Source organism: Lates calcarifer, linkage group LG20 (assembly GCF_001640805.2).
Source record: "Lates calcarifer isolate ASB-BC8 linkage group LG20, TLL_Latcal_v3, whole genome shotgun sequence".
NCBI classification, from domain to species: domain Eukaryota; kingdom Metazoa; phylum Chordata; class Actinopteri; family Centropomidae; genus Lates; species Lates calcarifer.
In genome coordinates, this window is record NC_066852.1 from 20,107,088 (window position 1) to 20,117,775 (window position 10,688).

Here is a 10,688-nt window from a genome sequence, read left to right on the forward strand (position 1 = left end):
CTGTATCTCAGTGGATGTTGAACTGCTACTGTTTGTTTGATTCATCGTTACCTCCAGGTCCTGTTCCTGCTCCAGTGCCACCTGGCCCGTATCCAGTTCTACCGGGGCCATAACCAGCCCCTCCGGGACCAGTACCAACACCACCAGGACTGAGGCCTCCTGGCCCAGTGCCGGCACCACCTGGACCAAAACCAACCCCAGAGCCAGGTCCCACACCTGTGCCGAGGCCAACTCCTGCTCCTCCTGGTCCTCCACCTCCAAGGCCTCCTGCCACACCTGTGCCTGCACCACCTGGACCAAAACCATAGCCACCACCGGTGCCACCTGCCCCAATGCCAGAACCAGGCCCCAGTCCTGTGCCGAGGCCAACTCCTCCACCCGGGCCTCTTCCTCCAAGGCCTCCAGCTACACCGGTGCCTGCACCACCTGGCTGACCTGGGGAGATTAAAGGCATTTGTGTGTCTCAGTGACAGGCGGTTGTTAAATGCATTCACTACTGTACATATTCATCATGTTATTTTGTGTAGTTTTTAGTTACAAGATTGTGCATGTATGTCTCACCATATTTACGTGCTTTAGCTGAGCCAGGACCATAACCTGTGACACAAAGCAATGTTTCAGTATTACTATGACATATTAATATAAAATTTAATTTCACATCAGAAAATTCTTTGATGGGTGCATCCTGCGCTCTCGTCTCTTTTAAAAGGCTTGAAAAAGGTGCCCTACTCCAGATTTACCTACTCCAGGCCTGCCACCTGTTCCAACTCTACCTCCAAATCCAGGTCCAGCTCCTGTTCCAGCTCCGCCTCCGAATCCAGGTCCAGCTCCTGTTCCAACTCCGCCTCCAAATCCAGGTCCAGCTCCTGTTCCTGTTCCTGTTCCAGCTCCGCCTCCGAATCCAGGTCCGGCTCCTGTTCCAACTCCGCCTCCGAATCCAGGTCCGGCTCCTGTTCCAACTCCGCCTCCGAATCCAGGTCCGGCTCCTGTTCCAACTCCGCCTCCAAATCCAGGTCCAGCTCCTGTTCCAACTCCACCTCCAAATCCAGGTGTGACTCCAGTGCCTCCTCCAGGGAGTCTTCCAGCACCACCCCCTAAAGCGCCACCTTGACCAAGTGCACCTCCTCCAGCTCCAGCTCCACCTGGTCAAGAAAACAAACAGGTGATCTTACAAAAATATCAATACAAAGTGTTTAGTAATTACATGATGCTAATGTTTCATGTCAGTTATTTTTCAGAACATTAAATTATTATTTAACCATCATCTGTTGAACATGAGGTTGACACCTAAATGAATGTGTCTTTACCGTATTTAGCTGCTTTAGCTGCAGCTTTGGCTGGATTCTTTGATTTACCCGCCCCTGTAATTGAGAGAATAAATACTTGTATAAATAATAAACACATTTCTTCCTTTACATTTATCGTTGACTTCATGTAACTCTACAGACAGCTGCAGAGTTTACTGCCTCACTGTGTACCTGATTTTGGTGATATGAGAGGGTAACCACGAAAAACCCCTGGTAGCTGCTGTCCACGACCATCTAAGGTGAGAAATACACTTCAGAGATGCTCAAGATAAAAGTAATGAATTAAAAATGTGTAATATAACACAGGCTTTATGGCACTTACTGCCTGTTCCTCCTGGTCCAGTACCCCCCTGGCCGAGTACTCCGGCACCTGTGAGGAATAAGGCAGTAGTTTTTATTTTTAGGCATGTGCACCACGCCAAGATGTGATGTTCCAGCTACTGACAGAATACATTAACACACCAGTCTGAGGCCCAAGTCCAGATCCTGTTGCTACTCCAGGGAGAACACCACGGCCTCCAAAACCTAGACAGAAAAATCCCACAACTGTTAAAATTTTTTCTTTGAAAACCCTGAATTCCTAGCAATATTTTATATAATATTATACTGTTTAATGTAAGTTTGTGTTACAAAATACCTTGGCCGGGTATGAATCCACCTTGATAGAGCCCTGGCACCCCAATGCCTGCGTGACAGCATTTACAAATTTAAACCATTTAGAACGTGTCTCTGGTTGATAATAAATTATGAACTGCACTAAACAAAGCAGCTGTCCTCTTTTGGAGTTTACCTGGAACTTGTTTTGATGCTTTACCACTGGCTTTCCCTCCAGGTCCTCCCCCCGTCGCACCAGTCTGTGGAAGCAAAGGAACTGAAACAGGAATAAATCAAGGATTAAATCGAAAAATAGAACTTTTAGAGCTGAAAAAGCAAAACAGCATATTTTATTCATCTGGTGATTCTTAGAGTTGTCTTTTTGAAATTTAATGCAACTTGAAGAGTTAACAGTGAGCAACACTTTATAGGACACTGAAGACTTTATGTTTAATACTTGAAATAAGTAATATTTTAATAACTAAGGTTAATGTACGTGCATTTCTAAACTGCATTTTATCTTTGGTGCTATATATAGAAAATATATAGAAAATATATACAGTAAAAATATACCTACCGCCACCAGGACCGATTCCAGCTCCTCCAGGTCCAAACCCTGCACCACCAGGCCCGATTCCAGTACCGCCAGGCCCGACTCCAGCACCGCCAGGTCCAAACCCTGCACCACCAGGTCCAACTCCAGCACCGCCAGGTCCAAACCCTGTACCACCAGGCCCAACTCCAGCACCGCCAGGTCCAAACCCTGTACCACCAGGCCCAATTCCAGCACCGCCAGGCCCGACTCCAGCTCCTCCAGGCCCAAACCCTGTACCACCAGGCCCAACTCCAGCACCACCAGGTCCAAACCCTGCACCGCCAGGCCCAACTCCAGCACCACCAGGCCCAATTCCAGCACCACCAGGACCAACTCCAGCACCGCCAGGTCCAAACCCTGCACCGCCAGGTCCAACTCCAGCACCACCAGGCCCAAATCCTGTTCCTCCAAGTGATGTTCCAGCCCCACCTAAGGTCAGAAGATAAAAAAAACTCTGTCATATTTTCGTCATTGAAATTATGTAATGTTAAAAATAAAAAACAGTATTTCATAGTTACTTGTTTTAGGAGGTTTGGGACCAGCTCCACCAGCTCCTGGATATTGACCAACACCACCTGGTCCGTAACCACCTCCGTAGCCTCCATAGCCACCTGGGTAATGACAGAGCTTTGCTAATTACACATATATCCTTCAAGGTATGCAGTGTATAAAATGAAAAAAGAAGTAGGGAAATTATTATTGTTCCAGAGAAGTATGTGGTATGTTACACAGGCACGAGCCAGCCCTGCTTATTCATGAAACAAGAAGTGTCTTGATGATTATCTTAAAAAAGAAAAAAAGATGATTATCGTAAAAAAGTGAGTTGGTGTTCACCCTCTCTTACTAATACAATTTATTTGTTAATGCACTTGTTGCTTGTAAGAAGAAACAGAAACTTTTTAAACCTGTCAATGGGTGTTGTGTATAGAAACAGATGTAGACCAGTGAAAACCACTGACCTCCAGGTATGTAGCCTGTCCCAGCTCCCTGACCTCTGCCAGTCCCGAGGCCTCCTGCTCCTCCACCCATGCCTCCTGCCCCAAGACCTCCATATCCTAATGAGCAGATAAAAGAGAAACAGTGCTTAGTGCTTCCAATACTTGCTCTAGTGAGTATTGACTACAATAAACTACATCATACATTAATGAATTCAGCGTGTCCCTGTGCGACTCCACCCTTTTGTAATGTTATACATGTATGATGGCTGCCCGAGAGAAACCCCACAAGGATTAACTTGTCGTCCGGAAAGGTTTTGAAAATTAGTTCGAAGTGTTCCCGTTTGCCTTTAAAACCTCTTAAATCTCTCGTAGGGTTTGGCTGTGGATGGGTCAGTGACTATTACAGGGCTACAAAGAGGGAACTGAGGCCTGTGTGGGGAGATGACTGAGAGAGAAATGATCTCACTCCCTGTTAAAAGAGAGCTGGTACGAATGATACTTAATATTGAAATATAAGATTTTAATCTAGGTCAGTCGCTTATAGCTTCTCAACTTTAACCACAGAACAGTTTTGTCTTGAATGGGTTTTCGTGTGTTTTTGAAATGACAGCACGGTGAATTATTTATTTATGAATGCATGCCTCCTTTTGCTTTCTCAGGTGAACCAGGGTGTTTACGTATTATTCTTCAGGGTGGAGCAGAACAGCACAAACACACTTTGTGGGCATTATTGTGCAGCTTAAACGTGTGTGCTTAGATGGCCAGACTCTTGGTAAACTGGAAAGTGTGACTGTTTCCTGTGCTTACACTGACCCATTTTATATGCGCCGACATAATGGGAGGAATTCAAAAGGTTCCACAAAGCCGAGGCTTAACCTCCAAGAATCGTTTGGATATTATCACCAACATTCCTCATCCTGTACGGGCAACTTGCATGTTTAAGGGATGAAAAACAGAGAGGCCTGAAATTCCAAAGCAAATCAGTCTCTCTGACTGACGTGATGACTTCCGTCCTTTATCTGAGACCTGCCATGCCTAATGCATTAGTCGTTATCACTGCATGTGTGCGTACGTGTATGTGCGTGGCCCCTCAACAATGGCTTACAACTTTGAGGTAATGAGGAAATGAAATAACGGTAAATGTATGTGGTCCTTATCCTGCTGCACTGAGCTGACCAGAGGAACAATATTTACAGTACAGGGGCTGACCACTGATCCATGTGTGCATGAAGCAGTTTAACATTATGACATGTTGGATTCAGCAGGAGTATTATTTATTCATGTCCAAACACAACAAAGTTAGAGCAGAACTTCCACAATCTATTCTTCTTAATGATACTGATAAGACTGTAATTGTATAGACTGTCAATATAAATGTTAGATATATCCTTCAGACTGAAATCACTATATATATCACTATATATAAATATCATGCCCTGTCTCTGTTATGTGCAGTAGACCTACATGTGTTCAGATAACTTCAATTTAATTGAATTGAATTTATTGATTGTAACTGTTAAGCTGTGTGTGTAACCCAACTTATTCGTTCGGTTTGATGATATGTTATGGGAGCAAAGTTTGTCTCAGTGAGCTCTGATAAACCTCCACATACTTTATTTCACTTTGCTTTCCAGGCTTCAACTTCTGGACACAAGAAAGACTAAAACTTTTTATTGACTTGTTACTTATTAAGGATTTCCTTCTTCTAGGAAATGGAGGATGTAATATTATCATTAAATGTGTTTAAAAAAATCTCCATGCCTGTGCCCTGACCACCTGGTCCAAATCCACCTGGACCAACTCCTCCAGGCCCAGTTCCATAGCCTCCAGACCCGACACCACCTGGTCCAAAACCACCTGGTCCAACTCCGCCCCCTCCTACGCCTCCAGCTCCCTGTGCTGCTCCAAGACCTCCAGTTAGTCCTCCCCGACCACCATAGCCACCTCCAAGAGACAAAATGAAATAAGAAAATAGATATACTCTTGCATTTTTTAGATTAAAACCACCATGATGATCTCCAGGTTTTGTTCCTTCATACCTCATATACACAGCTGAACATTCTTCAAGCATTAAGTTCATGACATTTGAGCTTTATTGTCTGAGTATTGTACAAAACACAATCTTAAATCATTGCTCTAACAGTCATACCTGTTTTTGGAGGTTTTCCACCTGTAAGAAGAAAGCAGTCATTACAATTCAATCAACAATAGCATAATGGAAAACTTTGCTTTAGGATTAAATAGACTAATACATCAGCCATTCGTATTTGTCTCACCAGCCCCAACACCTCCAGGTACGAGTCCCTGTCCACCACTGCCTGGACCAAAGGTGCTGGGCCTGAAACCTCCCGGTCCGACTCCTCCTGGACCGACACCTCCTGGTCCGACTCCTCCTGGACCGACACCTCCTGGTCCGACTCCTCCTGGACCGACACCTCCCAGTCCGACTCCCCCTGGTCCAACACCTCCCAGTCCGACTCCCCCTGGTCCAACACCTCCCAGTCCGACTCCTCCTGGTCCAACTCCTCCAGGTCCTACTCCTCCTGGTCCTTGACCACCATAGCCCCCTGAGGAATACAGTCATTGAGATGATGTGAGTTGAAAAGATGCACAAACACATAGAAAGTGAAAGCAGCAGCACATCGTACTCACTTTTTAAACCAGATTTGTTTCCTGTGGTTGAAATTAACATGAGGTATTTATTATCTGTGAGACATTAAAAAAACACAGCCTCTATATTGCCTGGATTGTAACCTGGAACTCCTCCAGTAACTGATGTCATTTAAAGAAAACATATTGAAAATCTGAAGTATGGTGGTGACACAATCCTGCATTTTCTATGACCACAGCTGAAAGCTGTTGCCTGTACGTTACTTGTTGTGACAGGATTCAGTGTCTCATTTAAACATGTCACTCATATCTACTGTAGTCATAACCAGCGTTATGAAGTTGAACAGAAAACATAAATGACGTCCACCTCCTCCACCAGCTCCTGGTCCAAAACCCCCAACTCCTCCACCAGGCTGAAGTCCAGTCCCGACTCCCCCAGGTCCAAATCCTGTTCCAGTCCCACCTGGTCCAAATCCAGTTCCAGGTCCTGTACCAGCTCCTATGCCAGCTCCTGCTCCTCCACCAGCACCAGCAGGTATGTATACACCTGATACACATAGAACCAGTTCAGAGTCATGTTGAAAAGCAAACATCAGTATGATTTTTTTTGATTATCCCCCTTTGTTTAATGCAACTTTGTCATATTTTATTATTATTAACACTATTGTTATTAATAATAAAACTCATTTACACTGTTCTTTTTATAAGAGCAGAAAAAGACCTTTACGTCAGCTGTAAACAGTCCATGAACAGTGTTTTCATTGTTTTGGACTCCTGACAGATGACAGAATTTGTGGAATTTATGAGTCATCAGTTGGAGCTAATAAGGCATTATTTTCCCCTCTTTGCCAGCACTTAATAAAACCCATTTAATTTGTCTAAATAAACAAGGATTACATTCAACAAATAGGATCAGTAACCACACAGGCAGACAGACAAAGTGAGTGCGTATGTGTGTATAGCGATTATCAAGCCTCTGTGTAGATGATAACAAACAGCGCTTCATCCAAAAGGCATGCCGCTTTGGTCATAATTCTCACACTTTTCTGCACCTATGTTCTGTTTCACAAATCAAGATAGCCGAAAATAGAAACACGGAGAGTGAACAACTATAAAAGGAAAGGTTTTTTAAGATCCCCGCAGTCCAGATGTGAAAAGAAAGAGGTCTGTAGGGATTCCTAAAGAATGCAAGTTACTGATCTCACAGTAATGCCATGTACAGCACATTAACAGCACACACAGTAAATAACTTCACTGCTCAGTCATTCAGCTCTGCCCGCTGGATTCTGCAAGACAGAAACCTCCTCCCTGCAAAGCTTTTGTTGTTTTGGGAGCAATCTTTATTGAAATGAAACACTGGACAGGTAAAACTAAACAGTCATATACACCTGACATGTCTTACACTAGAGCATGACATAAAACAGCAGCTGGGCTCTGCAGTGAATCGAAATGAAAATGATATTTTTTAGTATGACATTTAAAAATTCTCCAGTTTTTCTGTGGTAATATTAATATATTATTGCTGAATTGGTTTATTATTCTGCTCATGATATCATACTGTAACTAGAATAGCATTCAGCAAGGCGCATACCTCTGCAAAATGTTGAAAAATCTGCAATGTTATGGAAAGTGATTGAAAAAAAAATCCTGGAACCACCGCTTTCCACACTAAATAATATTTAATGGTTTCCACCCTGGCTCATGCACCATCCCTCCACCAAGTTTGGTACAAATTTGTTTCCTTACTTTTTGTGTGAAAACATAACCTACTTGGCGAGGGGAACTATTGATGTTTGTAGTCACTCTGGAAGTGTGGCTGTCATTAGTGATGACTAGTACAGACATTCATGATCCCCGGAGAATCGACTTTGGTGATCTCCCTGTCTTCTTCTTCTGGCTCCAGGTTTCATTTTCATCTATCCAGCGAAATATCTCAACATATGCTCATATGAATTGGCACAGATTTTGGTACAGACACACGTTTTTGCCAGCGGATGAGACACAAAATGTTGTAATCAAAGTTTAGTGATTCCCTGATTTTTCATCTAGCACCACCATCAAGTCAAAATCTGAATTTGTTTAATACATAGGTTTTATCTCTCTAAAAGTTTTTTCAGTCTGTTCTAACCGTCGCTGTTACTATTAATATTCTGTGCCAATATGTTTTCAGTTTACTTATGATTCAAGCTGACAGTTCAAAAATAGCACAAACACGCATTCAGTCCACTCCAGTAAAAACCAAAACACTAGACGATACTCTGTCCTGAGTGTGCAGTGGTTCAGCCTGACATCGTATGAATTCAAATAACTCAACAGCCTGGAGCACCTTGTAAAACCTCCTCTATCAGGATGAGTGAGAGCATGAGGTGGGGAGGATCTCCTCATCATCAGACAACTCTAGGCTTAAACAGACAAGACAACAAGACTAGATCTGGTAGGATGAGGTTTGGAGCACATGGTTATAATTAAAGCTTTTAATAAGGTGCAGTGCCTTATTAAAAGCTTTAACTATAACCTCTGTTGTCCAGACTTCATGCCTCAAGAGGAAGGAGAGCTGAGATGAAAAATACACCTGGGCTTTGTAAAGTCACAGAGAACAAGCAGTGTTATTATACTGTGCTTTGTCTACAGATTATTTAACATGTTTACATACTAAAGTACTTTCACAGTTCATCCAAACAAAAATGTGGAAATTGAATGTTATGTATCTATCTGGAAAACTGTGAGGAGCGTTACAGCAACAGGACTGTAGAAATCATTCGACAAAAATGTCAACAAAGGCAGATTTTGTTTAGTACTAAGAAAAAAAAACTCTGAGAGAAGTTGGCAGTGTTCTTGGAAACCATCTGATACAGGTAAAACACATCCAACACAGACTGAGTCCATTATCCTCCACAGTCAGATCATTAATTTGACAGCCAGACTGGAGATGAGTTTGACCTTTGGTTCAGAGCTTACAAGTTCATTCACACATTCTTGGCTTCATAACTTCTTCAGACACTTGAAGACAAAATGAAAACTGCAGAAATGATAATGAATATGTCCATGATAACTACTCATGATACTGCAAAAGTACCGTCACTTCTTTTCAGTGAAGCCACACTGAAATAAATTCACCTCATTTCCTGCAGTGTGCATTCTAGGAAAAAATCAGCAGCAGCCAATTTCTAAGAAAACCTTGTGATCATGATCATTATCATAGTTGCTGCAGCTCCTGAAATCACAGATCTAATAATAAAAAATGCACTGAACTGCCAGAAAAGAAAACAAGACCTGATTTCATGCATCCCTCTTCTGCAAAAACTACTACACAAACTTTATGTGACACCTGATCCACAGGTGCTTCACTGCCAAAGCGGTGTGCACATGCAGTTAAAACGGGACCCACCTCCTTGCAGCGATGGTTTCCACAGAGCCAGGAGAAGGACTCCATGTAGGTATGTGGCCACCGTCCCTCTCGCCATCTCGCTCCCAAATGTCCCTCTCCTCTCCCAAGCTGCAGGTTTTATCCCCAGCAAGCCTATCAGGGCTCAACAAGGCCTTTAAGAAAGAAGGAGGGAAAATGAGTGAGAGCAGAAAAAAAGGGGGGAACAGGATGCAAGACAGGACACTGTGTAATTGGCTAAGAGACACACAGAGAAAGATAGACAAGGAAAAAAGGGGGAGAGGGGAGAGAAAGCACAATGGATCACCTCATTAAACCAAATAGGTTGTTCCAACCCCCCCAGTGACTGTTAGGCAGCATTTATTTGGTTATCTACTGCCAAAAAAAGAGGGAGTTTGAAGGGTGGGTTGGGGGCTAAGAGGGGGAGACAGACAGAGAGAGAGGGGGGTATGAATGAGAGACAAGGGAGTCTGTGAGTTGTAAAATCTGGGGGTCCCTGCTTCTCTCTTTCCCCAGACACATCAAAAATCAAAAGGGAACTGTGCCAGAGGTTTCTTATGGATTTCCAAACACTGTCATGTTGAAGTCGAAGGAAAACACAAGCTGCAGTGACGCCATCAGACCTGTATCATGAATCTTTGGTATCAGTTTATGAAATGCAGCTTAAAAAAGATGTATTCCTGAGTAAAAAATGAAACCATAACAGTAACATAAATACTGTGAGGCTGACATGTAACCTATAAATATGGATGATGGATGGAGACATAAACAATAGTTGTAGCCTATTGTGTGTGTGTGTGTGTGTGTGTGTGTGTGTGTGTGTGTGTGTGCGTGCGCACAAAGGGGGGTGAAGGGAGTTTGGCACACATTAGAGGTTGTTTCTAAGAAAAATTGAAGTTATGCCAGTGGATGGAATGAAAACCTTCATTCTGTCTTTGTGCTCTTCATAGACTGGTCAAATAGAAAAATACCTGAAACAAGTGAATCGCTGTGACCTTGACGTCAGATCACAACATCGTCTGCGTGAGTGAGACACATGAGAGAGGAGAAAAAGTATAGGAAAAACAAGAGAGCAGAGGAAGGAAGAAGAAAAGAACAGGAAAGCAAACAAGGAAAAAGATGTAAAAGTTAGGGTTAGGGTATAATGTTAAGAGACGTCCTCAGAGACGTCATTTACCCAGTGAGTATCCTCTGGATAACAAGACTTTTACCCACAGAGCTCTGTGGTTTGTGCTCAGCACCTTGAGTCCCAGCTGCCA

At 43.2% G+C, this 10,688-nt stretch overlaps 1 protein-coding gene across 1 annotated transcript; it reads right to left on the reverse strand.

Moving 5' to 3' along the window:
• Positions 1 to 25: 25 nt before the first annotated feature.
• On the reverse strand, positions 26 to 9,669 carry LOC108893614 (fibroin heavy chain). Its single transcript, XM_018691785.2, has 17 exons — positions 9,433 to 9,669; positions 6,412 to 6,591; positions 5,711 to 6,001; positions 5,584 to 5,604; positions 5,163 to 5,378; positions 3,456 to 3,551; positions 3,015 to 3,107; positions 2,479 to 2,925; positions 2,098 to 2,178; positions 1,945 to 1,992; positions 1,770 to 1,832; positions 1,630 to 1,677; positions 1,479 to 1,541; positions 1,308 to 1,361; positions 774 to 1,142; positions 562 to 597; positions 26 to 435 (listed from the first exon to the last, which is right to left on the reverse strand). Exons 1-17 carry the CDS (start codon positions 9,506 to 9,508, stop codon positions 26 to 28), a joined length of 2,592 nt encoding a protein of 863 aa, XP_018547301.2. The 5' UTR covers positions 9,509 to 9,669.
• Between the last annotated feature and the right edge of the window lie 1,019 nt (positions 9,670 to 10,688).